We start from the raw sequence: 19,912 nt of genomic DNA on the forward strand, positions 1-19,912 counted from the left end.
CTTTACCATACTTTGAGTGCAGTGCATTTTCTTTTTCCTCCTCATCAGTTCACTTAGGTACGTAGCCATGTGGAGCATGCTAGGTGCTTTTCAAATAGCCAAAGTCACTGACTGTGGCCAACGTGGGAATATGAACGGCAGGCCTTTAGTGACAAGGATGGGTGGTGTATGTGCACGCCTCTTTAATCAGCCCTAATGTTGGCTTTTCTCAAATTTCTCCTCGCAGACAGCAACCAAGCGGCTGGATCCGGTCATGAGGGCGCTGGCCTGTCTTTCCCACATCTCCCATTGCTCCGGGGCACGAACGCATAGCGCAGAGCCCCCAAGCATGACCATCATCTTCTTGTTCTTCTTCTTTTTGCCGACAAACACAAAATGGAGCCAAACAGGGTCAATTGCATTCTACGTAGAAGAGGACGACGACAGCAGGCTGCCTGAAGAAAAGAATGAACTGTCGGAAAAGGGTTCCCCGCATCTCCCGCACAGTGGGTCTTTCGCTGCACTCCCGTTTCCTCGGTGTCTTGCTGGGCAGACAAGACAGGAGAAAAAAAAAAAAAGGTGCCGTGGCGGGCTCAGCAACACGGCTGACACCATGTGGGGGAAACGCGCACGCACAACCATTGCACGTTGATGGACTCCGTGTAAAAAAAAACACAAACAAGTGCACTGTGCTGGGAGCTGCCAAAGCATTCCCACCGCCACCTCTACCCCCTTTATTCGTCTCTGTGGCACCATTTCTTTGTTTTTTTTGCGTTGGCTTAGCCACAGTTGCTGTTGTCCTTCGCGCATCTTTGAGTGTTTTGCGCGTTCGTTGCCGACGAGACTCACGTCTCTGCATTGTGTATAGCCTTTTAGACGATGTGGTGTCAATGCTGCTCGCGTGCATTTGGTGCTGCCTTTCTTTTTCTTTCTTTCGACCTTGCTTTCTCGCTTGTATCTCTAGTAGTGCCGTGCTTAGAGCAGGAAATGTGACACATTCTAAGGAATTGCGAGCTTTGAAATTGTTGTCGCATTGCGACCCCATGGAACGCCCGGTCACATTACATGGCACGAATGGAATTTTCTTGCTTGAAATTGGTTCAAAGAAAGGAAGGTGGGGAACGCGCGCGATGCAAATGCGCGACACATCCGCCAGATCCCAGCGGCAGTCCTCACACATCCAACATTTAGCCAGTGCTTCTGCGCGAACATTCTTTTCTTTCCAGTATTGGCTGTAGTGATATCTGTTGGTCACTTTTTGTCATGGCCTCAGCGAAGGCATTTTTTTTTCTCCTCTCAAGTGTACATAGGAATCTTTTGTAAGATACATGCTCTTATATTTATGTGCTCGTCTTTTATGTTGCCTGTGCGGGTTGTTTAGAAGATTTAAAACATACTTGTTGCAAGAACAAGTTGTGCTTTAAAGAAATGAATTGTTGGCCGGAAACCGTGCACATTTCTTTTATTGACACATTTAGCAAGGTTGTTTTCTTGCTTGTGGGAAAATTTTTTTCAAGGCGATCGTGGAGCAGGTTGCAACAAAATTGTGGAAGTGGAATGTACGACTCTGTTGAATATGTACATACTTGTGTTACAGATATCGATGTGACCAGAAATGTATTTCACAGCCTTTCCTGAGTTGCAAATTTGCCAACCATTGTCTAAAAGTGAACACCAACATCATCAGCCTTTTTCTCTCTCTCTCTTTTGTTGTGAGTGTCATAACACATAGCAATACATGTTCAGCAGCATCTAAAATTTGCGTGAAATGCCTTTCTTTCTTCTGCTACTGAGTTTGCAGATGACCACATTGTGAAGCAGGGATTGAGGGAAAAGAATTAGGAAGAATAAGAGGCTTGGCAGGCGACTGATCGTGGTTGTGTTAGAGAGTTTCGTTCCATCCTCAGCCAATTTGAACAGCACAAACGCACGTGGAAAGACCATATAATACGTAGCATGGTGGACACCACCATTGCAAACACACATGCCCGCGCTATAGGCTACATGCTTCCTTGGACAGAAAAAAAAAGGCATACATGCTAAATAAGCTTAGAGTTTCAACAGCAGCAGCAGTCTTGGCGGGATTGTTAACATGTGGTACAAGTTTGCTCTTGGACGTATGGGATTGTTATGTACAGCATGTCGCAAGCAAGGGGTTCCGGGACACTGGTGTAGTCTCTCTTTCTCTCTCCTTTGGTGTTGAATCTGGCAAGTCGCATCGGAATGAAAATCTGCACTGTGTATGACGCATGCCGACATGGATAGGCGCTTGCATTCTGTACATACATAATTTTTATGCACTCCCTGTTGTCGAGGCTCGCAAAGCAAACGCATGGCTGCAAAAGCAGCGACAGTGATCTGCCCTTCCCATTCCCATCTCACTTTGGAGGAAAGACACAATTTCCAGCTTCTTTCCAAGCACAAGCCAAACCTAAATTTCCTGCACCTAACGAAAGAGAATAAGCCGGGCTGTCACTGCTTTGTACCTTTCATTCGCATACTGCATGGTTCCATTATGGCCAAGGGCTTTTAAAAACCATGTTCACCAGGTCGAATGGGAAGAAGCGAGATCAATTTTGCACGTTCTGGTTTCAGGCGTGCCAAGGGCAGTTTAAACACAACAAACCCTGTCTTCCTGGATCATGCATGACATCAGCGCCCATGCTGTGGTCATCGGTCGACTCGCCCGAGTCTTCGGGAACGTGAGCCAAATCTGAGTTGCGCAGTCTATCCGCCTTGTGTTTTGAACCTGCACCCCACTGTTGCACATGACATGGATGTGTAACCATTGCCGAAGCGACGTTAAGTTTTGCGACACTGCCCGTTATGCATCCCTCCCGCTCTGAGTTCTCATTGAAGCTTATAGCTTCGGCCCTCCTTGCCCACGCAATGTTCTCTGGATGTGTACACGGTCACGGCGCTTTCTTTTTGTAGATATGTATAACTTATTGGATGCGCTGTCTCAAGCTCGCTCTCTTTCAATGTCTTTGCTCCCCCCACCCTCCGCCCAGGCCCCATGTAAAACATGGGCAGCTGGGGCACCTCCCAGTTCTCTGTCACACACTCTCTCTGTCTCATTTCGTTTCCATTCCCGCATTCTCTCACAACAATGTGTATACCGTGCCGGACAGCGACACCAACATTGTGTACCGAGTCTCAAGCCTGTCAGTAAAAACCCTATTATTGTGAAGCCGCACTTTTTTCTTGTTTTTCGTTGCTTGTGGAAGTTGAGGGTCCACTCTTTGCAGTGGTGTTCTTTGAGAGGCCTCATTAGATTGCAGGCAAGAAAAGATTGTGTTACTCCAACACAGACATTAATCACCCCAAACATTATGTTAGCCTAAGAGTGGGATGTTGCACACTCGTCACTTATCTCCCACCAGCATTCTGTGTGCCGAAACGTTCCGTCACCCTGATTTATCTATATATGTTGGTCATTTAAATGCGTTCCCATTTGTCCCAATGACTGCACACTGTTATGATGCTTTCCGGAAGCAATTTATTATTGCTTGCTCATCTGTGGTGTTGTTCATTTTGATGGAGCAGGATTGTATAGCTTGACATTTACTGTCTGTTCACTCAGACAATGTACGCACACAGTCGTTCAACAAGAGTGCTAGTGTGCGCGAGCCCAACGCTCATGCCAGCAGTGGAAGCAAAGACTCACCGCCGCCAACCACTGACCACCACAAAAACTTCCGTGAAAGCCAAAGAAAGCTGTTTGCTTTAATAAAAGCAAAGGATAAGTGGAGCTAGGGTCATTTCAGGCTTAGGTAACGTTACCATAGATACAGACGGTTTAATGAAGAGAAAGATATAACGTAAGAATAGAAAAAATTCTAGGCTGCAATGGGCCTAGTAAAGCTTGATTAGCTCAGAGAGACCAGGTGACTATTTGCCGCCACCTCCTTTCAAAGAGAATGCCATTAGAAATTTTTTAAGTAGCGCCATCTGGCCGATTCTGTCCCGCGGCATCTACAAAGGCCTCGCGTGGGCCGTTGAACAGTCGATACCGTGCCAGCACGGCAGTGGTGTGAACGCCCCTCGAATGTCCGCATATAATTGATATCGCAATAATACAAGCTTCAAGCGCCCTTGAGAGACTTGTAGCAGTTAAACTATAACTGGAAGCGATAGCGAGGTGTAGCATTGCGCAGAAGTCTCGGAACGTTGGCGTGGTAAGAGGCGCCGCCAGGGGCGTTGCAGTCGTCGGACGTCTTGAAGTCAATCAATCAATCAATCACTCAATCAATCAATCAATCTTTATTTAGCATTCATTCATTTACAAAAAATGAACACTAGGACAAGAACTAAAAGCTGCTTTTTTGCAGCTTGACAAGGTTCCTAAGCATGAGGGAAGCTTGCAGTAAAATTGAGTATGAAGAACGGCTGAGGTATATGGAAGGTAGTAAATGGGCTGGGACAGTGTTGGGGTATCTGTACAGAAAAAACATTGATTCACAGTGGAGGAAAAGAACTATGAAGCCTACCAGCAAGTATGCGACCTGTAGGGTGGGCTAGAGTTACTGTATATGCTACCGCAGGCAGCTACCTGTGGTAGCATATACAGTAACTCTAGGGTGGGCAACGCAGCAACAAAGAACGTCAAGCGGAGTCAGAGAGGCCGAAATAATCTTATGTGTGGCAGCAATGGAAAAGAAACCTGCCACGAGTGACTACTTAAGAAGAAAACACGAAATCAGGAAAGAAACAATTTATGATAACTCAAAGGGAAGCTCATTACTTCTTGAAGCGAGATCGGGATGCCTTAGAACATGCACATATAAAGCGAGATACGAGCTGCCGTAAAGCTAGGAAAATTATGGAGCATGTTTTATTAGAATGTGAAGACGTCTACCGAGCGGTCGATTTAGGCACCACTGGCCTCCTTGAAGCCCTTGGTTTCAGCGAGAGCAGTGGAAAAGTAAGCATGTCAGCAATAGGGATTAGTAAGAGGCGATTGGAGGCTTGGTGGAATAAAAGTAGGGAAATGACAAAAAACGGAGACGTACAAAAGCACAATTCACAATAGGGGATCAGAAAATTTGGTTGTGGGAGTTCATAGTGTTTTTATTTATTGTTAAACCTAGGTAGGACATTAGGCAGTATAATAGCAAGAGCTTGGTGGCGCAACCCACCGCCCCGTTCCAAAAAGGATGCTCATAACATCCATCGATCCGTAGATGGGTTCCCGAGATGATACCGAAAAAAAAAAGTGATCGACCCATAAACGTTCTTTTGGGTTGCGGTATCAAACGCGCAAATGTCACGGTGCAGTTTTTTGTACCTCATCTGCACGGCTCCTAAGCATGTACAGTGGCTTTAACTGTGAGCTGCAATACGGTGCCCGTGGTCGAAGACGCCCCTCCCCCCCCCCCCCCCCCCCCCCCACAAGCTGCATGGGAGCGCCGACGTGCGATAAACTGGTTTAATAAATACCAGTTTCGGTGTTTATAGTTCTCCAATTTTTCGCGTGTGTCTTCGCCGCTACAGTCTTGAGGGGCCCGTTTGTTCACGGGCACAGTGTTGCAGGTCACATTAAGTACGATTGTGCGTGCGGACGCTTTCAAACCTATGCTTCTATATTATACTGATTATCCCGCACCTCTAAAATTTTGCATTTCTGCCCGAAAGGCAAAGCGATGACATGGCCAGGACTTTTTTTCGGGGAGCACGCACTTGACCGGGATGGAGGAGGAGGAGGGACTGAGCAGATCACCTATTAACACAAATTTCAGGAAGGGAGGTTTGGGGGGGGGGGGGCGTGCCCGCGGTGTCCCCTCCCTGGCTACGTACGCCACCAATTGACAGCCATGAAACACAGGAGCTGAAGAACGTCTAGAATACTTCTCTAAAGGATAATCGAAATGTTGAAAGGAAGTCTCAGAAACGTTAATACGATTAATTCGTATTCACGATCTCCCCTTTTCGATTTAGGTATCTTAACCCAAAGGAAGAGCTAGACCACGTTAGCACCTTTTTTTTTCGTACATGGCATTTATTGCAGGGAGTTAACATTGTATGGAAGTCGATAAATGGCACATTACAACTAACTAAAAAAAGCACGATTTGTATGAGTAGTAGCCGATAAAGAAAACGATCATAATTGCCCATAAAAGGGTGGCAACGACGCACCTAATTAAACGAGGGTGCGTAGCAGTCTCGTTGGAATTCTGTTTGGTCATAGATGTTCTTCAGGTGAATGACCATTCCACTGAACCGCACGGACAGAGAAGGAACAGGCTCAGAATTGCAGTGCATCATTCTCGTCTTCCATTAACTGTGTAGCCTAATTAGAAAAAACCTATCAAAGGGCACGGCTTCTTCAACAGGTACAATCAAATATCGAACGGTATGCGGATTCAAATCCTAAGTTTCTCTTCAATGTCGTTTGTGGACCGTGCTAGCTCCGTTGAATTATTTATATAGTGGGAGAAAAATAAACCGAGGGCCGGATTTCATTCATTTTTTAATTCAGTTAAGTACATGTAATTTCCCCTATGCTGTCCTTGTGTCTGTTTGCTTCTTATAATATAGTGGGAGCATGTTATGCAGCTCAATGCAGGTAATGAGACACTTAATACGAATGAGCAGACGAAGGCTTGCCTTGATTCTTATTTGCGTGCCCCTTTCACACTACTCATCGCGTAAGGCAATATCAACATCCATCAGCCTGTTCTGCTCAGGCGCACAAAAATATGTGTTGCAAGGAGCGCCAGCAAATGAGCAGTCTCTACACATACATGTCTACATGGAGAATGGCAAGTGGTCTGTTCTTTCTACACACAAATCTACCATAGGAAATGTAGATTTTTTTTTTTTTTTTTGCCTGCTGTAATTACATGTCCGTATCACCTCTTTATATATATGTTACGTTATATTTGAAACGGAAGATACAAAACAACAAGTTTCGAGTGCGTTTCCTGAGCCTAAATGACCCAAATATGCAAAAATACTATGACATCAGTGACGCCACACTGACGCTGACCAGATCTCAAATTCTCACGCTAAATTTTTAAAAAATATGCTAAATCCGGCCCGTTTATTGGCCACTACTAATCAACGCATTTCCGCCAAATTAATGACAATAACACATGCAGAAGAGTACTTTATTAGCATATTCAGATTCAAACCAATGATTTCTAGTGTGAGCTATAGGGTTCTTCCTCCACGATAACGACGCGATTTCCCCACCGGCATTAGTGAAAATTAAGTTAAATCCTTGTTTCCCTTGGTTTTAACGCAATAGTGTTAAGGGCCCCGTGTCGCGGAGAAACCAGGTCAGCGTCTCGTGTTCGGCGTCTACCGTCTTGTGAGCGATAAATTATTCCGAACCCTGTGTACCAAACCACGCAGACCCTCCGCGTAGCGCTCACACGTTACCGAACCAATTGAATTTGTCGAAGTAAAATGCGTCAGAAAGATTGTTAAGTGCGACACACACACAACCTACAGACGTATGATAGCGTCGCATTGTAATTTGAAATAAATGAAAAAATGAAAAATAAATGAAATGAAACAAACAAAGCACTGAATGTGCGAGAAAACATAATTCTGTTTGAATATACGAAAAAACATAAGTCTCTTACGCGGAAACTGAAACACAAACCTCTTTTCCATAGTTTCTACCATTCGTAGAGCGGCGCGCCCGTTTCCTTGCAACACTATCCAGATGGCGCTCGCCTCCGCGAATCCGCGGGCCACGCGAGAGGCCGCGTTTCTACCAGAGAGCTCGCCTTCGTGCCTAGCGTTCGCTGCCAGCGTTCCCCAGTAAACATTGCGGTTACATAAGCTGCAGTTGCCGCGGGAAGCGTTCTATCGCGTTCCACTCTTAAAGGCGAAGCTTAAGCGTCCTCCAACTTTTTTTTTTATTTTACAGCGAAACTGTTAAGGACTATTTCCCCCAGGTTCATGTCCGTGTGTCGACAGAAAACTCGAGCGTTTCCCTCTGGCGTTCGCGTCAGACGCCACCAGCGTTCGGGCCATCGAGTACGCGCCGTGTTTGTCTTGGCCCTACAAGAATAAAAGGTCATTACGTACGTGGGCCGACCCCGAAGATATAGAATGCTGGGCCGAACCGCGGCAGAGGGGAAGCGGCCGTTAAGTACTCCCCATACGTGGGCCGATCCCGAAGATAGTGCGATGCCGGGCCAACCCGCGGTGGAGGTGCAGTTCGCCATTAAGGGGCCCGTTCGCTGGTCATATCCTTCTTCACAGAGTGGAAGCCAGGGCACTGACTCCTTTGCGCTAATTTATCTTTACGATTACTGTATGATTTCGCTAGTATGAGATCGTTTTTAGAGCATGCCGAAACAAAAATAATACCTGCCAGCGGAGGCCTCAGGCGGGCACATATGCGAGGGACGCGAGAACGATCACGTGCCGGACAGAAGCGGTGCAGAATGTGGTTGCTTACACGCACCTGCCCATATCATTCTTTCATCTCATCCTCGTGACGTCATCGCGTAGACGTCTCACAGTAACTGTGCATCGACGCACATTGTGAGACCAAGTCATGGTGGATTTGCCCATAATTTGGTGTATTCGTTCATTTTGGCATAGCTTGTGAGTGGTAAGTGGCATAAGCGTAAAATAAATTGTATGAGATAAAGGTTGGGATCTTTGTGGATGTAAACCTAAACATTGCATGAGATTAGACGTTGCATATAATAAAACAAGTCGCCGAACAGCTATTGTGTAGCGTTTAATTAATCGCTCCACTGAAGCATCGAATGCTTAATTATCGCACATTCTAACATTTGCGTTAATTAAATTTCGACAATATTTCTTTTTTTTTTCTTCTTTTCTTCTAGAGGCTATATATATATAGCCTCTAGGCTATATATATAGGCTAGGATATATATATATATTTCTCTATAATTCTTGGAGCTAATTCAAAAAACGCTAATAGAAATCTTTATTTTATACGTTTGCTTGTTTACTTGTTCTTGGCAGTGTTCTTCCTGCGCTTCTTTCATGCGCGAGTCGATTTGATGTGGGTCCTTGTTTGCCAAGTAAAGGAGAGGTGTATCCCATAGGCGTACCTGTGGGATACACCTTATTTCAATTCTCTTTTGCAGGTTTACGCGTCCTTATTGCGAATGGTAGGCATTATTCAAATTTGTACTAGTTAAGGTACCTCCCCTCCCCTCATTTGCATAGAAAAGTTATCTTGGATTGGGCGCCCCGCCCCCCGAAAACATCCTGGGTACGTGCCTGGTTGTATTGATTAATTGAATCCCTTTATTTGGACAGATGGCACTGTGTAGTCATTAGTAGCGATATATTTTTGGAGGTTTGCGTGTGGTAATGTTTTATTGCAGAGTGAGTAATCCTGAAACTAACTGGGCTGCCAGAGCATCGTGCAAAGTACAGAAGCTTTAAAAAGAACAAAGTTTCCCAATAGTAACAGTTGTCTTTCACGTTGAAAAGTACGAAAAAATGTGGAACGCTTCACGATTTTGCGTGTCATCCTTGCGCAGGGGCCATGCTAATCTTCTCTGTATCGTTCCAATTTTAGTATATGTACTTTGGAAGTACACCAACCATCCTTTCGTTCAACTATATATAGCCACGAATTCGGACGCACCATAGCAGCGGTGAGCGCTCTTTAATATCCCAAGATTTGACGCCGCCACGGTTAAGAACTCAGGCATAGTGTAATGCTTTACATATATTATGATTTGTCGCAATGACCTGTTATACTAACGGCACTTTGTTTTGACGAATACGATTCTTGTTCCATATGATTTACCTGCGAAACGAGGGAGCCGTGACGGCTGCCCATTGCGGCGCCTCTGCTTGTGCCGCCCTCTCGTGTGAATCGCTTCAGTTAACACACAAGGCGCGTAAATTCAAAGCCTGGGGCCGGAAGGAAAAAAAAATAACACGCGTTTTTTGACGTGGCAATGTGCTCAGGGGGCATTGGATGACATAAGTTGTGGCATAACGCCCACTGTAGTCACGCGCCAAGTGTCGAGAGCATGAAGCGCGTGTTCACGTGATCATGTGATACCACACCGCGCGCCATCTTTTCCGAGGTTTTCCATTGCTCCGCGTTACCTCTGTAATAGATTGCAAGCTTATGCGAGTTGGTTCGAATTTATTAGCGCAAAGGGGGACGGTAGCACAGAGAAAAAGGAAAACGCAGGGCGATTGCTGGACTAACAACTGTTCCTCCGTTGTTCAACTGCTCCTCTAGCTGTTGTTCAACTGCTCCACTATTATCCACATGTTCCTGATGTTGTCCGAATGTTCCCGTACTGCGCATACGGCTTACCGCCGAATAAACCATCGTCGTCCCTTTAGATAGTCTGCCTTCTGCTTCTGGCTTCACTGAGCAATCAGTGTTTCTGTTGCCCCGGCTTCTCTCTTTCCAGTCCATTATCCTCCTCCCCCAAATGTAGGGAGGAAAATCGGACAAATGTTACGTGTTAAATGTTAGAAATGTTGCGGAAGGGAGTGATCGAGGAATCATGTAGCCCCTGCGCTGCTCCTGTGATCCTATAGTCAAGAAAGAAAGACAAGTCGTGGACATTCTGTGTGGACTATCGCCGCCTAAGCACCATCGCAAAGAAAGACGTGTACCCCCTACCACGAATAGACGACGCCGTTGACTGCCCCCACTCCGCGCCGTATTTCTCTTCTGTTTACGGTCAGGGTATTGGCAAATTCCGAGGCACCCATCGGACAAGTCGACGACAGCCTTTGTAACACCTGAGGGCCTCTTTGAGTTCAACATTGTTCCTTTTGGCTTGTGCAATGCTCCAGCGACATTCGAGCGATTTATGGATACCGTGCTCCGCCGACTCAAATGGGAAATTTGCATGTGCTATTTAGACGACGTCACTTTATACGACCGGATATTTCACGAGCACAATCGGCGCCTGTCGGTCGTTTTCGACTGTATCCAGCAAAGTGGTCTCATTTTAAACTCCAAAAAGTGTAATTTTGGTGAGCGTTAAGCCTTTGTAGTAGGTTTTTTTTTTCTTACTCCCTTTCTCTGTGTTTCCTGTTAAAACCCGGAAGGTTACCCGACGCTGACCACGACGAACGCGGTGCGTTGTTGGAGCGTTCTTGCGCAAGAAGCTTGCCAGTTCCTCGTCGCGGATATCGTCTGTTTGATGAGACACTCCACAGCATATCAGTGTGTCCTTACTATGCGGGCCGTCCACGGCTGTGCCAGACGCGTCGCACACGCACTGTCGGATTGCCAATATAGCACCGAAAGCGAAACAAGGAATTTATATCAGTTGCTCGAACGAAGAGGAAGAAACGAAAACGAATAACAATTCAAAGAAGTGGGAGCGCGGCGGAGGCAGGGGAGGCGCGGGAGAGCCGTCTTCGACGACGCCCCCCCCCCCCTCCCTCCTTTATGATGTTTGAGTGACAGCGAAGGCTGTGCGCGTGTTGCCGCCGGCACCGAAGATAAGGCAAACCACTCCCCCAGATGCGCGCGTGTAACCGCGGTCTGCGATTGCGCAACTTCGCGAAGGAACCGCTCTGATGACGGAGGCGCGCCTGGTGGCAAATGGCACAGCTTGTCGGCGCGAGCTCCTCCCCAAACTTTTCACGACAGAGCCAGGCTAGCGAGCCTTCTCACCCGTAGCACTCACTCTCCTATAACAACCTAAATCGGCAGGATTCTCGTGAGGCTTTCAAATGTATGCATCAAGCGTACAACAAACAGGAGTGAAGGGCACGCTCAATACTGTGAGCGCTCAATGATCTTGAATGAGTAAAGGCAAGGCGCAGCAAAAGACAAGGACTGAAGAAGGACACAAATGAAAGGACCGGCGCCATTCACAACTAAGTTTATTTCCGCAACAAGCCTGCCTTATGTAGGTCAATCAAGACGAATCCCACACGAAACGTTAGAAGTACAATACAGCAATCCATCGACCACTCAGGAATCATATCTCGTACAAAAGATCAAATGAGCAAACAAGAACCACACGTGGAGCAGCACGGGAAGCAATTCATCGAGCACAGTCTTTACCAAACCAACGGGGAGAAAAAAAAACGAGACATAAAAAATACCATCTACGCTTCACTATCAACTATCCAAAACATAACACTATTCAAACGCCTATGGCCCAGTCAGTGATAAAACCCGCACGACTATGGGAATAATGACCAACGAGCAACACGGAAAAACATGAAGAAAGGGCGTCTAAGTACAGCGTCTGCGTCAAAACTAAAATCTCTGATAGTCACTCACCTAAAAAACTGATAAAACGTGTGACCGCGCGAAAAATTAACCACGTGACAAGCAATGAAATGGACAGAACAGTTGAACGATAAAGGGTCTAAAGAACAGCGTCTGCGTAAAAAAAAAAAAAAGGAACACGAAGAAACTAAAAAAGGCGACAAACCCTGTAAGAGCCACTAGAAAATCGTCAACAAAATAAAGACTAAATAAATGAAAGGAAGACAGACGGAAAAACCTAAATGAAATCCCTCTGACATGAGGCCTAAATGAAACCTTCTAAAAAAGTAGTCTCCTTGTCACTAAGCACAATGGACGGCCTGCTGACGCATTTGTTTCCTCTTTCTTGATGAAATAGGCTTCCACAATCTCCCGCTCGAACCTATCTTTTCCAAACTTCAAAACTTTAGTTCTGTCGAACTGAGGGCAGCAATTAGTGCAGTCTCTGCAATGCTCTGCAAGGAAGCTCCCTTCATTCTTGAGCAGATTACGGCAATGTTTCATTGCACACTCATTGAAACATATCGGCCTGTTTGTTCGATATAGCTGCGACCACAGCTAAGAGGGATTTCGCACATGACACGTGTCTTGCATTCTGTGAACTTCTCATGCTGAATTGAACAAGCCGGGCGTTTCTCTCGGTTCATGGCGTGAAAGCGACCACAGAGCACTTCTCGGAGAACACCTCCAAACCTCGTGCTCGAAGATAGCTTGATGTTACTGTGGCCGCTTTTTAGAGTCTGGCGCGCATCTGTGGACTCGTCGCTCTTGATGACCAAATGCATATCGTCTGCATATATCGACACATAGACGGATTGTGGGCTGGTATGAACCAGGTCGATGAGCACGAGGTTAGAGTGGGGCTCAAAACTCCGTCTTGTGGTACTCCACGGTAGGTGTTGTGTTGTGATGATGCACCATCCTCTGTTTGCACAAACAATGACCTGTTCTTCAAGTAGCTGAATATCCATCGAAACACAAGTCCACCTAGGCCGACATCGCCCAAGGCGTTCACGGTGACTCGATGTGTTACGTTGTCATAAGCGCCTTTAACGTCCAGGAACGGCGCCGCTGACAGTCTCCTAAGGCTCTTTTCGTGCTGAACAGACGAGACAAGATCTATGACGTTGTCTACAGAAGAGCGTTCGCGTCGGAAGCCTGCCATAGCGTCATGGTATATATCCTGTAGTGTTCTAGATACCACTCTATAGACGTGTCAGCACCATCATCTCCATCACCTTTCCTAGACAACTGGCCAGAGCAATGGGACGATAAGACGCCACGTCTAGGGGTGATCTACCTGGTTTGAGCAGAGGCACAAGGCGGCTGGACTTCCATGCAGCTGGAACCACTCCTTAACGCCATGAATTGCTGTACACTTCTAGAAGAGCATGCCGGGCTGTTTGACCGAGGTTGCCAAAAGCTGCGTATGTCACCCTGTCAGGCCCAGACGATGAGGAACGTCTACACGCTGCCAACGCCGCTTGTAACTCCTCGATGGAAAACAGATCGTCCATACAAGAATCCCGCGAGATTGGAGCGTCAAAGGGGTCATGTATGGGGAACGAGGACGGTAAACCAGCAACCCTTAATCAGAAATCCTCCGCTACGTCGATCTCTCAGCGACCTTGACAGACAGCCAGGTATTTGAAGGGGTGGCGTTGTCGAGGTGATGTTCGAAGACCGCGTACGTACCATTCTCCATATATGTGATAGGGGTTTATGTGGATCAAGGGAATCACAAAATGTCTTCCATCTTAGAGATTGCAGGGGTTGATCCGACGCTGGATCTTCTGCATGCGTCTCGCCTCCCTTAGGTAGTTGATGGACTTGGTGCACCTGTACCTTCCTTCCGCGCGACGGCGAATTGCTCAAAGCCGCTCCAATTCTGCTTCGAATTCAGAAAATGTAGGAATAGGCCTAAAAACTCTTGTGGCTTCTCGAGCAGCGTCGTTAATGAGCTCCTCGATGTTGCCAGGTGGATAGTCTTGGATCTTTTGGCAATTCTTCTCCATGAGCAACGTGTATTTAGGCCAATCGATGCGTTGAAGAACTGGGGTAGAGTGTGACTTGCCTATGCCATCGATTTTAACATATGTTGGAACGTGGTCACTACCATGTGTTTCGTTGTCCGGAAACCATTTGACACTGGCACTGAGGCATCTTGAAATAAAAGTTAGGTCCAGGCAGCTGCTGTATGTCAATCCCCGCAGAAAAGTGGGACTGCCATCATTTAGGCAGCAGAGTTCATGGTCGGATGCGAAGGATAGCACATGTCTTCCTCGACAATCCATCTTCAAGCTTCCCCATAGAGGGTGATGCGCATTGAAATCGCCGGTAAGAATTCACGGTCCAGGTGTCGCTGTTAAAATTGTACTTAATCTTGCGTTGTCAAACCGACTCGAAGGTGAAATATAGGCACCTACCAGAGTGAGTGAACGTTCTTGCATTTTATAGTCAAACATACGTACTGATTGTCGTCGTCAGGTGCCACTGGGTGCAAAAGATAAGTGAAATCGCATCTGACGTAAACGATGACTTTGCTGCTGTCGCTACAGGTGGCAGGCATGAAAGTTTCGTATCCTGATAGGCGGATGGCGCTCTCAATGTTTGGCTCACAAATGACAATGATGGGAAATTTGTGCTTGAAAACAAATGGGCGAAAGTACGAAATGCGGGATTTAAGGCCTCTGGCATTCCACTGTAAGATGAACGCTTCCTTGACTTCTTTAAGAACGAGTGCTGAGGAGTAGCCGTGGTGCTTCTCAAGTAAGTTATGCTTCCTCAGATATAAACTTCGACAAGACCCTCCAACCGTGAAGCTGTTGGCCTATAATTCAATCATTAGACCTGCCCTCGAATACGCATGTATTATTTGTGACCCACACACTAAGAAAAACATGGATGCTCTAGAATTTATTCAATGTAAATCCATTCGATTTATCTTTTTTCGATACCGCATGACGGACTCCCCAACCTTTATGATGCAACAAAATAATATCCAGGAACTTAAGCTACGTCGCAAAATTCTGAGATTAAAGTATCTTTTTCACTTGAAAAACAACCATATCGCATTAGACCCTGCTCCGTACATCCAACCTCTGATGCCACGACTGACTCGAAATCGTCATGCTTTAACATAACACGATTTAGAACAAGTACTAACACATTCAAGTTTTCATTTTTGCCATGAACGATTACAGACTGGAACGCTTTGCCGCTATGTATGCTTCAGAACAGGGACTCATTCGATGCATTAACATCATAATGTGAAGCGCTTTTCTTGTTTTTTTTTTTTTGCAAAGGACTGTTTTTCCTAAAGTTGTAATGCTTATAATCGTTTTCACGGCCATAAGGTGCTCATTTATGTGTCATCTTTATGTATATATTTTTTTTCTCTCTGTTCGTGATTTAGGATGATTTCTGGTTAATTTTTTTTTTTTGCCAGTGCTTCTGTAAACTTTTTTGATACCCCTCCTGCATGGGCACTAGCTTGGGCCTGCAGTATTTTGTAAATAAATAAATAAATAAATAAATAAATAAGACCGGACAGTACCGGATTCAGAGCATCCAGTATTTGAAGTGCACCTCGAGCCACCGGAGTGTGTATGGCATTCAGTAGTACTCGTAGCGTGTTCATAAGGGCCCGTATCATAGTGACGACTTGTTTGTCGTCGTCTGGGCTGCTGCCAGAAGGTGAATCATAATTCGGCGAGCGTGCTACATTTTGCTGCTCCGCTGGTTGGTCTAGCCGTGGCAACGGCGGCCACTCCTCGCATGAGGCAATGATATTGGAGACTTCCTGCTTAGGAACCTCGCTGCTAGTATTGCTAGTTGTCTGTGGAAGCTTGTGGACTGTCAGTGGACGCGACGCTTCCTTAGCAATAGCAGTGGGTTTCCTAGATCTCCGGCGATGTGAACGCCGACGTCGCACCTTAGCGGCAGCCCCCTGTGCGACGAACCTTCCCTGACCATTTGCCTCGAGGCTTTAAGCTCATTTTAACGCGATAGCGTTAAGGAGCTCGTGTCGCAGAAAAGCCGGTGTCGTCGGCGTCGGCGTCCGCGGCGTTGGCCGTGAGCGATAAATCACGGCAGGCACTTCATAAATAAAAAGCAACTTCCAAGATGGGCTGGGTGGGAATCGAACCAGGGTCTCCGGAGTGTGAGACGGAGACGTTACCACTGAGCCACGAGTTCGATGCTTCAAAACGGTACAAAAGCGCCTCTAGTGAACGCGGTGTTGCCTTAGATACGAGCTGTTTCTAAGGCTCAGGCGTGCGTAGCTTGCTCAGGCGCACATTTCGTTGTCGCGCCGAACGCTGCGTTGCTCGACGCTCACCGCGTCCGATGCGGGGCGCGTAGTCGCTGCGCCGTAGCCCATTGTCTTACACCCCTTGGCGGGTCGACGGGAACGCTGTCGCGTTCCACTCTTGAAGGCGAAGCTTAAGCGTCCTCCAATTTTTCACACGTGGGCAATTCTTTGAAGATGCATCGTGAGAGCCTTGACAATTGGCGCACTTTTGGCTTTCTGCATGACATGCGCCGGAGCTGCGCGACCCAGAACATCGTGAGCACACGGCACCATTTGTGCAAACCGCACTAACGTGCCCTATCTTTTGACACTTCCGGCACTGAAGCGTCCTTGGCACAAAAGGCCGTACTACGTGTCGGAAGTGCCCGACCTTGACATGTGACGGGAGGCTGTCTCCTTTACATGTTAGCTTCACACAGTGCGAATTCCCCAGGCGACGGGGTTGCAATATGGCAATTCCCTCTGTCTCTGGTTTGATGAGTATATGCAGGTCAGCATCGCTTATGGAATTGTCTACGTCATACACCACACCGGCTGTAGAGTCATGGTCGTCTTGTTTATAGCAGCGTACGTTGACGCTATCCAGCACCTTAACGTTACTCAGAACGTCTAGTGCGCTGCGGTTTGTGACATCTATAGCGTAAATGTTCTTTCGGGCGTTGAACCTTACATCTTTTATCTGTCCCGGAACAAAGGCCTCGAGCGACACAGATGTAGCTTGGCGGTTGAGCCGGTTTAGATTGTCGCTGGCAGCCACAGGCACGAATAAAATTGCGTGGTCCGATGACTTTCGCTTCGGGACCATAGTTGCTTTACTTGTGGAAAGACATGTCCTGACGAGTATTGCTTTGGCAGTGGATGGACATTGTAATCGGAGCGAAACAATAAACGCGCAAGCGTACATGTTATCGCTCAAAACCACCGTAGTCAGTCTAGTATTATTTGCAGTCTTCTGACAAATACTTCGTCATTGTATGATTAACGAGAAAATCAAAACAGTCTTTTTTAACCGCTTCGTTAGCAGCGAAAGCCTCTTAGATCAACATCTCCCATGCAAAGCCCTTAACGAGCACAAACGCAATGTTGACGGTCATATTTGGCAAGAACGCCCATTTTGACAGCCGAAAGGAAAGAAACAACGTCGACGCCCGCGCGCATTTCCAATAAACTCACCTCATTTCCAGTAACTCACGTAACTCACAATATCTTCATCATCTGCACCCCCAGCGAACGTAACGCAACAGCATACGCCACGGGGCAACAGATTCGCATGAAAGACACTACGTGTCGGGTCGTGGTATACCCGGCCCCACCCGATAATACCTGCAAAGGTGTAGTCCGAGACATTGACCTCGAGCTCAACGACTCCCAACTCCGAGAACTGATCGTCACGAAACGCAACCCCAACGCCTTGGAGGTGAAGAGAATCAAGAACACCACAGCCGTGACAATCCTTTTCCAAGGAATGCAAGTACCAAGTTATATCTACTGCGGAGCAAGCATTGTTCGATACACGTTCTTTCGCAGACACACGGAAGTTTGCTACAACTCTGGCAACATCGGTCACCGCGCGGATGTCTGCCCTAACCCCAGCACCACGTGGCGCCGGAAGTGTGGCCTCAAAACGCCACCAGAAGATCACCAGTGTACTCCTCACTACACACTGTGCGGCGCACCACACCCCACCACCGACAAGGACTGCAAACGTAAGTTTCAAGTCCCTTACATCGTGCGACAGAGACGCCGCCGCAGACGCAACCAACGCGGCCGCTCCCGAGGACAGAGCGGTGCCAGTCACCGCGATGCGAGCGCCACCTCTGGAATTTCCGTAGCGACCACAAGGAATCGCTCAGTCACGCCGACACCCGAGCGCCGCAGCGCCCTCCGCAGCAGCCGCTCCCGCTCCAGGGGGCGCACTACACCCGGTCATTTTCTTTTTTGCATTGTTTAACCTAGGTAGGATATTAGGCAGTATAGTAGCAAGAGCTTGGTGGCGCAACCCACCGCCCCGTTCCAAAGGGGACGCTCATAATATTCATCCATCCATCCCTCCATCCACCGAACTAACGTGGGCCGACTGAGTGCGAGGGAAACACCACCAGCAGCAGCAACGGGACGCCTCATCTACCAAACAGGTAACGCGGTCTTCATTGCCCGAGCATGAGAGCGAGATAGTCACAGCCCTACGACAGGAACTAGCGGGTCTCCGAGCCACCATACAAGTGCTTACAGCGCAGCTAAATGACGCGAAACAGCAGATTGAAAACCTTAAATCTCTCAAACAAGCACCACCCCAAGAGACAAACGTAAAAGTAAGCACAGCCAAACACAAACCCCCTCCGCTCTCAGAGACGGAAGAAGAGAGTAATGCACCGCAAGACACCCTAGACGAAATTCTGCGCCTTACGCGAGAGAACCTACAAAGTATTCTTGCCCTAGCGAATCGTGTAGAGGTTGTCGAAAACAAAGTCATCATAAAAATTAATAACAAAGCTAGTCAGCCACAACTGATGGACACGACGACGCACCCTTCGGGGCCAATAAACTCCTCGCAAAACCATCATGGCTAACACGACACGGGATACTTTAGAAATTTGGCAGTGGAATTGCGCTAGCTACGCGAAACGCAAATCCTCGCTGCAACAGTACCTCAAAATTCAACCCAAAAAGCCGCACGAAATACCAGAGGTAATACTATTAGAGGAAACCCTAAGCGAAACCCTTACGCTCTCAGGGAGTACTCTGGGAGCACCGTCTCCCAAAGGGGAGGGGACCCCAGGAGAGGCATCGCCACGTTCGTTAGTTGAAAATTCGCGCACATCGTTCACGACGTCCTACCGAAAAACAGTCGCAGCTAGACAATCCTAATCGAGCTCGTAGCTGACCGATTCTGAAAACAAAGTGTTTTTGTACTAAACGTCTACAGCTCCCCCGCGCACTACAACCAATCCTTCCACGCAATTCTTACTAAAGCCACATCACTGGCACGAAACTTACCGCTCATTATCGTAGGTTACTACAACGCCCCCACCCGTCGTGGGGTTACGCCATAATCAGGCCTAGCTGCAACAACCTCTCGCGCGCAATAGACGATCTGTCCCTCACCCTGGTGACGGACCACAGGTTCCCCACCAGATTGGATACGTCGACGCAGTGCGATACTATACGCCGGACCTCACGTCACTCCGAGATGTTGCAAACTACACATGGACGAACACGCAAGAGAAACTGGCCAGCGATCACTTCGTCATACGCACAGAAATACCAAACACGACCGCCCCGCCCCGTTCTTTCACCCTCACAGACTGGGATACCTTCCGTAAGTTACGGAAGGTAGATTAATTATGGGGTTTTACGTGCCAAAACCACTTTCTGGTTATGAGGCACGCCGTAGTGGAGGACTCCGGAAATTT

At 47.4% G+C, this 19,912-nt stretch overlaps 1 protein-coding gene and 1 non-coding gene across 10 annotated transcripts in view; one reads left to right on the top strand and one right to left on the bottom strand.

Moving 5' to 3' along the window:
• The window catches only part of LOC142557054 (uncharacterized), a 332,986-nt gene extending 329,811 nt beyond the window's left edge, over positions 1–3,175 (top strand). For all 9 annotated transcript variants that reach the window (XM_075668611.1, XM_075668613.1, XM_075668610.1 and 6 more), the window contains one exon: positions 227–3,175. In XM_075668611.1, the coding sequence (XP_075524726.1) occupies positions 227–257 (31 nt within the window). In that variant the 3' untranslated portion in view covers positions 258–3,175. The remainder of the gene's footprint in view (positions 1–226) is intronic.
• A 6,241-nt stretch (positions 3,176–9,416) lies between these two features.
• LOC142558655 (U6 spliceosomal RNA) lies at positions 9,417–9,519 on the bottom strand. The gene has a single exon (XR_012823069.1). It is a non-coding gene; the product is annotated as a U6 spliceosomal RNA (small nuclear RNA).
• Positions 9,520–19,912: the final 10,393 nt, after the last annotated feature.

The sequence above is a fragment of the Dermacentor variabilis genome, chromosome 9 (assembly GCF_050947875.1).
Source record: "Dermacentor variabilis isolate Ectoservices chromosome 9, ASM5094787v1, whole genome shotgun sequence".
NCBI lineage: Eukaryota > Metazoa > Arthropoda > Arachnida > Ixodida > Ixodidae > Dermacentor > Dermacentor variabilis.